The 14,914-nt window shown below is 37.9% G+C and overlaps 1 protein-coding gene and 1 pseudogene across 1 annotated transcript; one reads left to right on the top strand and one right to left on the bottom strand.

Annotated features, from left to right (window-relative positions):
- Positions 1-4,074: 4,074 nt before the first annotated feature.
- Positions 4,075-6,628, bottom strand: sat2a.1 (spermidine/spermine N1-acetyltransferase family member 2a, tandem duplicate 1). The gene is made up of 6 exons (XM_062993236.1): positions 6,544-6,628; positions 5,753-5,807; positions 5,540-5,623; positions 4,817-4,918; positions 4,678-4,718; positions 4,075-4,536 (listed from the first exon to the last, which is right to left on the bottom strand). Exons 1-6 carry the CDS (start codon positions 6,604-6,606, stop codon positions 4,372-4,374), a joined length of 510 nt encoding a protein of 169 aa, XP_062849306.1. The 5' UTR covers positions 6,607-6,628; the 3' UTR covers positions 4,075-4,371.
- Positions 6,629-11,601: 4,973 nt separating this feature from the next.
- Positions 11,602-11,749, top strand: LOC134313221 (U1 spliceosomal RNA; annotated as a pseudogene).
- Positions 11,750-14,914: the final 3,165 nt, after the last annotated feature.

Here is a 14,914-nt window from a genome sequence, read left to right as displayed (position 1 = left end):
ATTTCTTATCCTACTTCACGTTGATGTGTTTTTCTACACATTTCTTAAGAAAATAAAAGCTCACTGTCTGACTACTGAAACAGCCCAGATGTTAACAGCAGTTCGTCCCTGCTTTTGTTTTTACTGCTCCGTTTTGGGCCAAATTGTTTTGTTGTTGTTTATTTTGTTTGCCAAACATTAAGCTGTTTTACTTGTACTTTTACAGATCTATTTTACTGTGTTATGTTTTTTACATTTCCTTGCAAATTGCATCTTGCAGAAATATGTTTAAACAATGAAATTACATTCAATTAACAACATCTTACAACATCTTTAAAGTAATGCAGTGGAATAAAAAGTCCAAGAGTGAGGGTGTATATAGTGGTAGGGGTCGCGAAAATTCTATGTGGCTTGCCTAACTGACCTGTGAATCAACCGAATGCATTTGAATGAATAGTTCAAGAATCAAATTAGCAACAGATGCAGACGGCAAAGAACCAGATTCAAAGCACTTTTTGTACCTCAGTACTGGTGGTAGGAAGGGTATTATGTTTGTGCACATGCAGCCTAACTGTGTGTGTGTGTGTGTGTGTGTGTACACTACCTGGCCAAAAAAAGGTCACCACCTGGATTTATCTAAGCAAGAACCTCCCACAAGTTATTTAACCCTAACTGATGCAGTGAGTAGCTTCTCATTTGTTAAACAACCATGTGGAAAGACATCCTGTGGTCGTGGAAAAGATGTTCATCTGTTTCAGAAGGGTCAAATTATTGGCATGCATCAAGCAGAGAAAACATCTAAGGAGAAGCTGACACTACTAAAATCGGGTTAAGAACTGTCCAACGCATTATTAAAAAGTGGAAGGACAGTGGGGAAACATCATCTTCGAGGAAGGAATGTGGTTGGAAAAAAATCTTGAATGATCGTGATCGGCGATTACTTAAACGTTTGGTGAAATCAAATGGTAGAAAAACTACAGTAGAACTCAGGGATATGTTTAATAGTGAAAGTAAGAGCATTTCCACACGCACAATGTGAAGGGAACTCAAGGGATTGGGACTAAACAGCTGTGTAGCCTTAAGAAAACCACTTGTCAGTGAGGCTAACCTGCAAAAACGGCTTCGATTTGCTAGGGAGCATAAAGATTGGACTCTAGAGCAAGGGAAGAAGGTCATGTGGTCTGATGAGTCCAGATTTACCCTGTTCCAGAGTGATGGGCGCATCAGGGTAAGAAGAGAGGCAGCTGAAGTGATGCACCCATCATGCCTAGTGCCTACCGTACAAGCCTGTGGGGGCAGTGCTATGATCTGGGGTTGCTGCAGTTGGTCAGGTCTAGGTTCAGCAACGTTATGTGCCCGAAGAATGAGGTCAGCTGACTACCTGAATATACTGAATGACCAGGTTATTCCATCAATGGAGTTTTTCTTCCCTGAAAATATTCCAAGATGACAATGCCAGGATTCATCGGACTCAAATTGTGAAAGAGTGGTTCAGGGAGTATGAGACATCATTTTCACACATGGATTGGCCACCACAGAGTCCAGACCTGAACCCCATTGAGAATCTTTGGGATGTGCTGGAGAAGACTTTGCGCAGTGGTCCAAATCTCCCATCATCAACACAAGATCTTATGGAAAAATTAATGCAACTCTGGAGAGAAATAAATGTTGTGACATTGCAGAAGCTTGTGGAAACGATGCCACAGTGAATGCGTGCCGTAATCAAAGCTAAAGGCGGTCCAACCAAATATTAGAGTGTGTGACCTTTTTTTTGGCCAGGCAGTGTATGTATATGTATGTTTCATAAAACCCCAAAACATTTTTATTCAAAACCATTATTAAAGCCCCACCTAGCGGTAAAACACAGGCCACGCACCTTTGCACTGGTGGTGGATTTCCACGTGACAAAGGCTGAAGTTCGTTTAATATAATCTTTTCATGTATAACTGTGTTTGATTTCATACATTGAATTTATTTTCTGTCATGTCGGATTTTTACATTTAAAATGACAAACCCTTATTCCTAAAACTATGACATTTTGTAAAACAGTAAAAAGACAAGTCTGTGTTAATTCTCTTACATTTTATTTAACTGACAAAAGTAGAAAGAAAAGATTTCAAATGACTTCACTGATCTTCATTGTATTTTGTAAATAGAAACACATTTAGAATTTGATTCCTGCAACACACTTCAAAAAGTTGGGACAGAAGGAAAATAAGAGTGAAACGTTTATAAGGAAATTGTGCTTGTTCTCCTAACAGAAGGTGAATTTTCTTGTTCGACAAAATGGATATAGAAGCAGTACCAGCACCACACATTCATTTATTTATTAGGATATTAACGTCATGTTTTACACACTTTGCCTACATTCATAACAGGATATGTAGTTACTCGTTACAAAAGATTGATCATTTCAAGTTTTTAATGTAAAACACGGTTATGGACAATTTTGTATCTCCTATTCACCTCACTTCTTTGGACTGTGGGAGGAAACCGGAGCTTCCGGAGGAAACCCACACAGAAATGGAAAGAACATGCAAACTCCACACAGAAAGAACCCGGACTGCTCCACCTGGGAATCAAACCCAGGACCTTCTTGCTGTGAGGCGACAGTGCTACCCACCGAGCTACCGTGCGGCCCCACACAAAATTAAAGATTAATCAAAGGTAGTGCTTCCACTCATTTTACTAAAATCAACTACTTTTTTTTTAAATTAAATAATTTTCCCTACAACAGTAATAAATTTTTTCCCTTTCAAAAGTATCTATTTGTTTTAATACGCAATGTCAAAGTTTTATTCCGTACTGCTACTTTTGTATACTAACCACAAGATAGCGCTGTGTTCTCTTAATTGAAACCTGTAACATGCTTTATTTGCACTAAATTTCTGCGATGGTAATCCGTTTTAACAGTTAACATGTAGACCGTAAGATTTGTATTTTTGCAGCTTTGTTGATTCATTTATCCTATCACTCAAAAGAGGGTGCCTCTTATGAACTCCAACATTCTCTATACATTTGCATAGGATTCAAGTCAGGAGTATATGCCCTCCCAGGGACCCAACCACCTTAAACTGGATATATGCACTAAACGTATATTACATAACAAAAATAATAGTGGTTGTTTCCCCTTATTGTGTTTTGGACCAATGTTCTGTTGCAGAAGCAATGTGATTTTCATATTTTGTAACTCCACTTTGAAATTTGATTCTAGAATTTGATATGTTGTGGAATCAACTTTATGGCTAATAAAGCCAATAAAGCCACTGGCTTTTACACAACCCCAAGGCATGATGGATCCACCCATGCCTAACTATTTTAGCTGCTTAGAACCCATATCCATGATTGCTTATTGTTAGCACAAAATTTAAAGAATTAGAGAATGTATTAAGCTATACATTTTATCAGCATACAATTTTCAATTACAATTCTTTTTCATTCTATTTAGGCATTTCTCCCTTTTTCTTCCAAATCTAGTTGTAATCAATTACCCTGGTTGTATCTCTTATCCACTGCTGCAGACCAACCCTGGCAGAGTTGGGCCGTACCTAACACACCCCCTCCAACAAGTGTGCAGTTACCAACCTCTTATTTTTACCAGCAGGACGTAGGTTTATACAGGGATCTGTATCACGTAAGTAGAGTCATGCACTTTTCTCCATTATCCCCCCGTCCCTGTGCAGGCGCCATCGACCAGCCAGCAGAAGCTGTAGCAGTAATGAGGTAACCCTCAGACTCTTCCCCCAGCAGACGTTGGCTAATTGTGTCTGCGTGTAGGTGCCAGACCGGACGATAGCAAAGCTGAGATTTAAACTCGCAAGCTTGAGATCTCAGCACTGGTGAACTAGCACCACCTCCAATGATAATTCTTGACCTTACTAAAAGGTCTTAATAAATCAAGACCACTTTGTAAGTTGATTAAGTTCTGAGATGGTACAACTGAAAGGGTGTTCAAATATACAGAGGTAAGGTGCTTATTGAAGATCTCCACAATAGTCTTTTCAAAATGTATGACAGAGAGTGATTGTATAAATCAAACATTGTATGAGAATAATTGTATAGATAAAAAATAAATAAAATATATAATACATGAGCTTAATTTTGTACTGTTATATTTGTTAAAACTTACGAGCGATGACAACCATACATTTTATAACATATTTAGAGCCTATAAAACACTATTTTACACATTATCAACAACATGTAACAAGGGGTTGTACAATATTTACTTACAGCAGCTTTTCAGGTGTTTATATGATTTTAACTGACCAACCCTACACATGTAGGTTTCATATTAAAATTAAGTTCCTTTCCTTCTTTTAGTGCTGGACGGTCGTTAGATTACTGTCAGACTCTAGTGATGCAAGGACTGGACCCTACAATTTACTGTCATCACTTTGCCAGCTGTTGGAAGGCATCACCATGAGTGCACATGTAATGGTAGCCCAGGTAAGTGGTCAAGTCAAGGCTGCCCTGGCTCTGATAAAAATCAAGAGCGCTTTTGTTCTGGTTTGATACAGTAAAATTCATCTGTTTGCACCCTGCATCCAGTGCCAACTGTGAACATAAAATTTACAACTACATTAATTAATTTTAATATATCATTTGAACACATAATACTTTGTGTTTTTATTATTAAAAAAGAAAACATTTTAAAAACTTTTTAAAACTTTTCTAATGTCTGCATAAACAACTCACCTGGGCAACTTTGCTCATAAGTGCTTTGCCAATGCCTTTACCTGGGTGAGATGTGAACATAGATAGGAAGAGTTTTTTTTTTTAATTACAACAAATAACAAACGTCAGTGCTTCTAGAAAGCAACTATTTCACACTTACCTCTAAACTCTGGCATCACATACAAGTCCTCCATGAACACAGACCGGCCCTTCCATGAGCTATAAGAGTAGAAGTATATGGAATAACCTATTTTAGTATGACCTGAAACAGATACAGTTTGCAGTCACTGTAAACTCTCACTTTCTTCACTTTAATGAGCCTTTCAGTTCATGGCAATAATCAGTCACTCTCAATAACACAGGGATTCGCAAAATTTTTCAACATTTAACTAACATATTAAAGATCAAAATGTATTTTTATGAAAAGTAATGTGCTTTTATGTAAGTGGCTACTGAATTGTGTTTAACCAAGTTCTACGGGCTTATGAAATGGAAATTCCATCATAACAAACCCCACATAAACCTAATATGCACTCCCACTAGCACCAGTTAAAAAAAACTTAACTGGACATGTGCTATTGGTTGAGAGCTACTTTTGTAAATGATATATTCATAAGTAAAAGAAGAAGCGCACCGAATTCAATAAATAGACCAATCTAATGGAGTTTTGAAATGCTAAAATATCCAGTTTTGTTGTTTTTCGAAACATTAACGTTATATTTATCACCTGAGATATCCGTACTAGGAGTTTGTAAAATTATGAGATCCCAGCTGCATCCTAGGCCCCATGTAGGGCCCTGACACCAAGGTTGGTGTTTAGTAAGCATTATGCTTTCATCACATAAGAACAGATGAATACAAATCTCTTAAGTCTGCTTCTCACCATCTTTACTCTTGTGCTGTTCTGGAACCTCAGCAATTATTCCACGGAAAAACGGATTTTCACAGAACCCATCCTGCTCTAGATCTACAGTAAAGATTAAAGACAGCGTTACAAATCATATGCATTCCACTTTTACTAAAATATGCCACTTCAATTTACATTGATCTTTGTAATAAATCATACTGTTTAACAATGAACCATTTGATGTCATACCTTTTTCTGTAATTTTGACATGATCTTTTTCAAGTTTCTCATGTTCTGCGAGCTCCTGCACAAACAGAAAAACTTTCAACTGTATAATCGGTGCATTATTTCTTTGTCTGGTTGTTACTGCTTTCTTCTTTGTTCTGTAATGTGTATGCATTATTATTAGGGATGTGTTGTACAAGTTAAACCAAGGCTGTAATCACAATATATATTGGGGGAACATGACTTCCCCTCAACATTTCGATATTTTTTTTTTATATGATCCCACCATTATACTGATGTAAAATTATAAATAAACAGATTACATTTACTAGCTTTGTTTAATGTAGTATCCATCAGGGTTTGATGTCATGCCAGGAATGTTTCAGAATGGCAGGGAACCCCTCTCCCCTCCCCCAACCACGTAAATTTGGCCCCCTTCCTTCATGTTCAGTTTATGTTTACAACCTTGTGCTAAACTATTTTGTAAAGAGAGGATATGTTGTGTCAACTCAACTGCATTCTTCATGGCATTCATTTGTATGCCATTGAGCATGGTATTGCTCTTCTTCTGGTCCCATGCTGTGCATAGAGTACGTTGATATGCACATGGTTGACTAGATAAATTGTCACGGGTTATTATTATTAAAAGACTCAAGTCGTCCATTATTACCCGGCCACAACACGTTGCATTTTGACTAAGATTGAAGTATTTTATATTGTAGGTAAAATCAAAGTGTAAACTTGGCGCAGAGTGCTGGAATTAGAAAGCGTGTGGTAAATGGTGTAAACTAAACCGCTTGGTGCTCTGTACTCACCGACATCATGCGCCTGATGTCCTTACAATCTTCAAGCGTGGCTGCACGAAGCCTGAACTCCATTCTAATGTGTAAGTAACAGATTAATAACCAGCAGAATGTATAAAACCAGTGTGAATATGACTGGAGAGGTCAGTGTGCCCTATCCAACCGCATACCGCCTCTCAACATCTCAGCCAATCTGAGGCCGCCTGTTTAAAAGCCCCCAAAAGCTGATAATACAGCCATGAAAGCTTTCTGCCTGCCAGTGATCACAGCACCATGGCTAGTATCATACCAGTACTAATACTCATCAATGTCATTATATGCTGTTTTGTTGTTATTTTTAATAAATACTTGTAAACGTGGTCATTTAAATTTTTTTTTTGAAAGCTTGATGCCATTATAGAAAACTGCATTTATCAAGTATATACAGCTCTGGAAAAAAATAAGAGACCACTCCAGTTTTTTCTTAAATCAGCTTCTCTACATGTACAGCAGTCGTTCTGAAGGAAATTCCTTCACAGACACACCTCATTCTACCTAATTAGATGCTGATTAGGTGAATACATCAACCAAATCCTATTCTAAAGAGCAATAGTATAAAAACCACTACTGGTGTCATCAATATTCTTTTGTTATAGAACCATCTGGATGACAAAAGCAGTGCTAGTACTACCTAAAATTTAAGTGTATTCAAAATACAAATACAGACCATGCCAAAAGAGTTGGAAAAAAAGGTTCTTAGTGAGGAAAAGAAGGGTAAAATCTTTGCTTTACTGGCAGAGGGATACAGTGAGCGTCAGGTTGCTTCCATCCTGAAAATTTCAAAAACAGTGGTTCATAAGAACAAGGTAAAGCAGCAAACACATGGGACAACAAAGCTACAGATTGGCAGAGGGCGAAAACGACTCTCTACTGACCGTCTTGACTGCCACCTCATTCGAATGTCACCTAACAACCGTAAGATGACATCAAGTGACCGACAAAAAGAATGGCATGTGGCAGCTAGGGTGAAAAGGACAGCAAGGACATTTTGAAACAGGCTTCTGGAGGCAGGGCTGAAGTCATGCAAAGCTACAAAAAAGCCCTTCATCAATGAGAAGCAAAGAAGAGCCAGGCTGATTGCGAAAAACCATAAGGATTGGACCGTCGAGGACTGAAGTAAGGTCATCTTCTCTGATGAGTGCCATTTTCAGATTTGTCCAACACCAGGTCGTGTAATAGTTAGATGGAGACCTGGAGAGGCCTACAAGCCAGAGTGTCTCGCACCCACTGTGAAATTTGGTGCAGGATTGGTGATGATCTGGGGGTGTTTCAGCAAGGCCAGAATCGGGCAGATTTATCTTTGTAAAGAACACATGAATCAAGCCACATACAAAACTGTGCTGGAGGAAAACTTGCTTCCTTCTGTCTGACAATGTTCCCCAACTTCTATGATTGGTTTTTTCAGCAGGACAATGCTCCATATCTCACAGACAGGTCAATCAAGGTGTGGATGAGGGACCACCAGATATAGACCCTATCATGGCCAGCCCAATCTCCAGACCTGAACCCCATTGAAAACATCTGGAATGTGATCAAGAGGAACATAGATGGTCACAAGCCATCAAACAAAGCCAAGCTCCTGGGATGTCTGCGCCAGAAGTGGCGTCAAGTTACACAACAGCAATGTGAAAGACATGGCCAAAGCATGCCAAGACGTATGAAAGCTGTGATTAAAAATCAGGGTTATTTCATGAAATATTGATTTCTGGACTCCTTCTAAGTTGAAATATTAGTACTGTGTTGTTTAAAAATGAATATGAGCTTGTTTTCTTTGCATTGTTTGTGGTCCTAAATTTCTGTTACTGTTTTGTTATTTTGACCATTAGTCATTTTCTAAATAAAAAGATGCTCTAAAATACAATATTTTTATCTGAAATTTGGGAGAAATGTTTTCAATAGTTTATAGAATAAAACAACACTGCTCATTTTGGTCAAACACATACCCATAAATTGTAAAACTAGAGAAACTGATAATTTTGAAGTGGTCTCTTATTTTTTTCCAGAGCTGTATATACATATAATATATATATATACTGTATATTGTGGCGAGCGGCCGACTAGCCGTCATGGAACGGCAAGGGACTTCATCAGCCGTGGGAGCTCAGTATCCCACGATGCAGTACGCCCACGTCTGGAGTATTAATAAGGATCTGTAGATGCATGCTCAATAATCCAGGTACACAAATCCACAAAGTTGAATCAGTTCATCTGGACACAAGTTTGTTGTAGAGATACGTTTCGTCAGACTGAAGAAGTCATTCGGATTGAGTGACGAAACGTTTTTCTACAACAAACTTGTGTCCAGATGAACTGATTCAACTTTGTGGAGTGTTAATAAGGGTTAAAAACGACTTAATAGTCGAAACGTTGTAGGAGCGTTTATGCTCACTGAGTTGTGTTTGATGTAATGTTGTGCATAGTGCATTTTATGTCCAAGTTTAAAAAGTACATTTTCTTTAAGTGTGTTTTAGTGACCATACTGTTCTGTTTACTTATAGTCAAAGAGCAAAGATTTATTACGAATATAACAACGACTTACTAGCAACAGGTAGCCAGCATTTTATATCATCTGTAATTCTACAGTTAAACTCTAATATTTCAAAGCTCACTCCAGTGGCGTAACTAGGAGCTCATGGGCCCCAGTGCAAAAAAAAAATTGGGCCCCCTCAACAAATATATATATATATGGGTGAGTGGTTGAGTTCATGTAGTCAGGGAGGCCTCTCCCCGCCCCCCAAATTTAGAGGCATGTTTTAATGCAATTGGGCAGTTGTAGCCTAGTGGTTAAGATACTAGACTAGTAATCGAAAGGTCGCTGGTTCAAGCCCCATCACTGCCAGGTTGCCACTGTTGAGCCCTTGAGCAAGGCCCTTAACCCTCAATTGCTTAGACTGTATACTGTCACAGTACTGTAGGTCGCTTTGGATAAAAGCATCTGCTAAATGCCAAAAATTGAAATGTAAATTGGTTTATTACAACTGTTAGCAATTGTTGTGGTTAAAACACGTGAATTCAACATAATTGTATACATATAAGACAGTAAATGTAATTTAACTGTGGGTAACTTCATTGACCATCAGGCAAGTTGGTCAAAGAAATCATTTTAAAGGAGGTGGAGAAGGAGCATGTAGTCGTTAGGCCTCAGGATGGCAGTAGATGAATTCAGTTCTTGCATTCAGGTTTTGAAATGGCTCACTAATAGACTTACAACTCCTCAAGTATTGGTACCCCTGGCAAAGATTAGTAAAAGGGTTATAATAAATAAATCTTTTGGTAAAGTAAAGTCATTAAGAGAAAAAAATCCTTATCAAGAAATAATTATTCTGAACAAACTTACATGTGCCACAGTTACTGGCACCCTTGCATTTAATACTTTGTACTTCTGCCTTTTGCTAATAAAACAGCACTTATTCTTCTCATATAACCTCTTATAAGGCTGGAGAATACAGAACAAGGAATTTTAAACCATTACTGTTAAAAGAATCTCTCCAGATCCTTCAGGGTCCTAGGTCCTCTGTTGTAGACTTAAAATGACCAACTGAAATGGCAAAAGTTTAATTTTGTGTTTAGCAAAACATTTTTGGGTTAATCAGGCCATAAAAGTATTTTTTATTAATATTGGCAGTATCTTTAGGGACATTATTATTCTGAAATATGGGAGCATCATTAGGAAAAAATGGTTGCACCATTCGGTGCACCTGATCCCTGATCCATAACATTTGGCCACAGACATAGATTAAAAACATCCTATTGCCTTAAACATAAATCCATCTGAATAAGCAATCAAACTTGCCTGTAGAAGTTGTTTGTATGCAGTTACTTTAAAATCCTGTGTTTGTATGTGGTCTTTCTGTTATTTCTGTTTGTTATGTCAATAGTACCTAATAGTACCTAATTTCAAGCAGATTAATTTGTTGGCTTACAGCTAAATTTTGACCTTTTTATTATGGAATTTGCTGCTGGCATGAAAGGTAAGTACGATTTTAAAACAGACCTGTTTAGTTAGTAAAATAATAAAAACTTTTGCATTCATCCATGTGGCTTAAAGCCATCACAGCTGTATTTCAGGTAACTTATTTATTAGCATTGATTTCAGAAAGCCCAAAGTGTGACATTTACATTATAGCCAAACATATTGGCACTCCTGCACTTCTTTCAGAAAATGCACCACTTTAATTAGAAATTTGTTGTAATCACATGCTTTGGAAATGTTAAATCTGTTATCATTCCACAGCAATTGTCTGGATGATGTGGTGCATTTTCTGAAAGAAGTGCATATTTTGGCCATGACTGTAATAAAAAAATAATACTAGTACATGCAGCATTATAGTGTATAATGTGCTGTATAAAGACCAGCAAATATTTTCATACAGAACGTTCTTTGTATGCAGTGTGTATATGATTGCTGTTAAAATCACATAATTATGCCTATTTCTGGGGAATTTTGCAAGCAAAAGTACAGTTTTGTCACAAGAGCTTAGGGCACACCCACACAGTTCTATTTCTGTGGCTTGTGGATAAAACATTTTTCCCATTTAAACTGTAGTGACGCACATAGAGCCAACTCTGACCCTATGCCCAAAGATAAATATGATTACTGCATTGCAAAGTGTGCCTTGTAAGACAAGTTGTAGCCTAGCGGTTAAGGTACTGGACTAGTAATTGAAAGGGTGCTGGTTCAAACCCCACCACTGCCAGGTTGCCACTGTTGGGCCCTTGAGCAAGGCCCTTAACCCTCAATTGCTTGGACAAAATACTATCACAGTACTGTAAGATGTATTCATGGTTTTATCAGTATCATTCAGCTGTTGTGTATGGCATATTTACTTTTTATTTAGCATTATAGTAACAACAGGGTAGCATGGTGGCACAGCTGGCAAAATGGACACTGCATAGCAAAATTAATTCTGATAACAAGGGAATACTTTAAATTGCCTTTAAGTGTGATGTTCTGAAATAAAATGTTCCTTTTAAGGGTGTATTCCAGCCTTGTGCAAAAAGATTCTGGGTGTCACTGGATCCAGTGTGATCATACTTACCTGGCAGGGGCGAGACCATGATCAAAAAGGTGGTTCACCCAGGGCGAGGCTCAGCCATTGCACTCCGGTTGTGCTGACTCCTGCGAATTCCACAAATGTGGGAATCTCGACTGCATAATTTCTGATGGTGGGGGACTGCGTTAATAAACTGGTTATTAAAAATAAAGTTAAAACAATTATATTAACAATCATCATCAAGTAAACAGATGTAATTCAATAATTAAATTGATAATTAAATTATGAAAACATAGTAGTGTTAGTGCTGCACACCTTCAGGCATGCATGTTCAGGTCTTGCCTCCAGTTAGACTTTTTGAGGAGTTTTTTGTGCCCACCTAGGCTTTTCATTCAACATTTTAAAAATATGCTGATACTAAACTCAGTGTTCCTAGGATGGACCCTGGATGATTAAAGAGTTATTATTATGATTGTCATGGGAGCTTTACTATCTATCAAATAATAGTAATAATAATGTATTTATTTTATTAGGAATGTAACGTCATTCATGACAGGGCAGGTAGTTACTGATTACACAAGATTTATTAGTTCAAGTCTTTAATATGAAACACAGTAATGGACAATTTTGTATCTCCAGTTCACCTCACTTGCATGTCTTTGGACTGTGAAAGGAAACCGGAGCATCCGGAGGAAACCCACGCAGACACGGGGAGAACATGCAAATTCCACACAGAAAGGACCCAGACCGCTTCACCTGGAAACTTAATTTTTATTATTGTTATTATTATTATTAAGAGTGAAAATGAGTAATTCCTGTGTAGCCTAAATTGTGAAAAATTCACTCCTGATAAGTTCAGGGTCAAATATGAACAAACGATATCAATATGAACTAAGTGATACTATACCAACAATTAAGTTATTTGAAAAATTGTAAATATTTTAATTGTTGCAGTAACATAACATAACATCAATAATGATATTATTATTCATAATAATAAAGCATTTCACTGCCAGTTGTACTGTGTATGACTATGTGAGAGGTAAACTTTGATTTGATCATCATGGTGTTAATAACATTAATAATAACACGAATGTAGATCATTTATTATTATTGTTTGAATAAGCTTAAATAGCGCTGTTGTGTTAAGTATTATGAAGTAGGTGTTTTTGGTGTTGAGTAAGTAATCTACAGTTGGAGCGTTGATGTGGCGGTGCTATATTTGGAAGCGTGGTTGCAGTATTTGAACAAGGGCAGCACACAGACGCAGGGCGGGGAGGAAATGAGCGAATACACCGTCACTCCATAAACTCGCTCATTTTCTCTCTTCCAGGCCCAGCGCCGCTTATAATTATCCCATGTTGAAGCAGAGCACCTCAGCTCATTCCTCATGCTGTGAAGTGACGTTTGTTCGAACACACGCTCCAGTTTTCCAGAGACCACGCACACTACGATGACGCACAACTGCGCATGCGCAACAGGCACCACAGCGCTGGTTCTGACGCTTTTTAACGGCAATGAAGACAATCGTCTATTCATTACCCGATGTTATACATCCACAATTACCTGAACTCACACTTTTCATTCACTCTAGGTCCAAATACTATTTAATTCATGATAGACGCTATCCATATGGTCGCCAGGAGACTGAATGACTTGATGGCACATTGATAACGTTACTGAAACTGCTTATTTTGGCGAGTGCTGTGGTGGGTTCAAAGCCTATCCCGAAAACTAAGCGTTGTTATACTACTGTACTTGTTGCACTGCATATAAACATACAACCCTAGAAAAATTTTATTAAACCATATATATTTTATATTTATATATATTTATATTAATATATATTTATATATTTATTTTATTTAACTCCTAACAACAGCTTGAATTAGATAAACCAACAGAAAACAACCAATTACCAGATTGAGCCTGTCCATTTTGCAAAGAGGGGAGGCTGACCATTGGGTGGTTTTGCTTCTTAATGAAGCAGTTATACTGAATTAGCAGGATAAATGTGATCCTAGATTGATATTCTTACTGTTCATACTGTTGACTTTGCAAATATGATCCAACGAGAATTATTTCCCTAGGTAAAAAGCCCACTGCTGGATAAGAGTATACATTTTGTAAAATGCAATACAAGAATAAAACAAGAATCTGTGATAACTCTCTTGAACCTTTGTCTATGATAAAAGTACAAAAATATAACTTTTAATGTTTTAGTTGACCAGCTTGATTGCATTTTGAAAATACAAAATTTTTTGGAATTTAATACAAGCAACACACTCAACAAAAATTTGGGACAGAAGGCAAAATACGTGTTAAAGTTACACTGTTTTGAAACATTACACAATAAACAGGTGTATTGGCAACAGGTGAGGGTATCATGATTGCGTTTAAAAGAGGGCTCCACTAAAGGCACAGTCTTCACAAGCAAAGTTTGGCCAAGCCTTATCACTTTGTGCCAAACCTTGTGGGAGAATTGTTAATCTGTTCAAAAGAACCTTATTTTTCAATGAATGATTGCGCATCATTTACATCTTTCACCATCTACTGTACATAGTATTGTGAAAAGATTCAGGGATCTTAAAGAAATCTCAGTCCATGCAGGAAAAGGCTGGAAATAACTTTTGAATGTTTATGACCTTTGAGGCCTCAGAGAGCATTGCATGAGAAACCAATAAACTTCTGTGTGCGCAGCACAGTGGCTTGGTGGTTAAAATGGAGAAGGTCCTGGGTTTGATTCAACAGTGCAGCAATCTGGGTCCTTTCCATGTGGAGTTTGCATGTTTTCCTCATGTCTGTGTGGGTTTCATGGACAGCTCCAGTTTCCTCCCAAAGACCTATACAGTGGGGCCAAAAAGTATTTAGTCAGCCACTGATTGTGCAGGTTCTCCTACTTAGAAAGATGAGAGAGGTCTGTAATTTTCATCATAGGTACACTTCAACTATGAGAGACAAAATGAGAAAAAAAAATTCAACTCAATACTTTGTAACATAACCTTTGTTGGCAATGACAGAGGTGAAACGTTTCCTGTAAGTCTTCACCAGGTTTGCACACACTGTAGCTGGTATTTTGGCCCATTCCTCCATGCAGATCTCCTCTAGAGCAGTGATGTTTTGGGGCTGTTGCTGGGCAACACGGACTTTCAACTCCCTCCACAAATTTTCTATGGGGTTGAGGTCTGCAGACTGGCTAGGCCACTCCAGGACCTTGAAATGCTTTTTACGGAGCCACTCCTTCGTTGCCCGAGCGGTGTGTTTGGGATCATTGTCATGCTGGAAGACCCAGCCACGTTCCATCTTCAATGCTCTCACTGATGGAAGGAGGTTTTGGCTTAAAATCTCAC

The sequence above is a fragment of the Trichomycterus rosablanca genome, chromosome 4 (assembly GCF_030014385.1).
Source record: "Trichomycterus rosablanca isolate fTriRos1 chromosome 4, fTriRos1.hap1, whole genome shotgun sequence".
Taxonomy (NCBI): Eukaryota; Metazoa; Chordata; class Actinopteri; order Siluriformes; family Trichomycteridae; genus Trichomycterus; species Trichomycterus rosablanca.
Note: the sequence above shows the minus strand (reverse complement) of the source record. Positions and strands in the feature narration are given on the sequence as shown.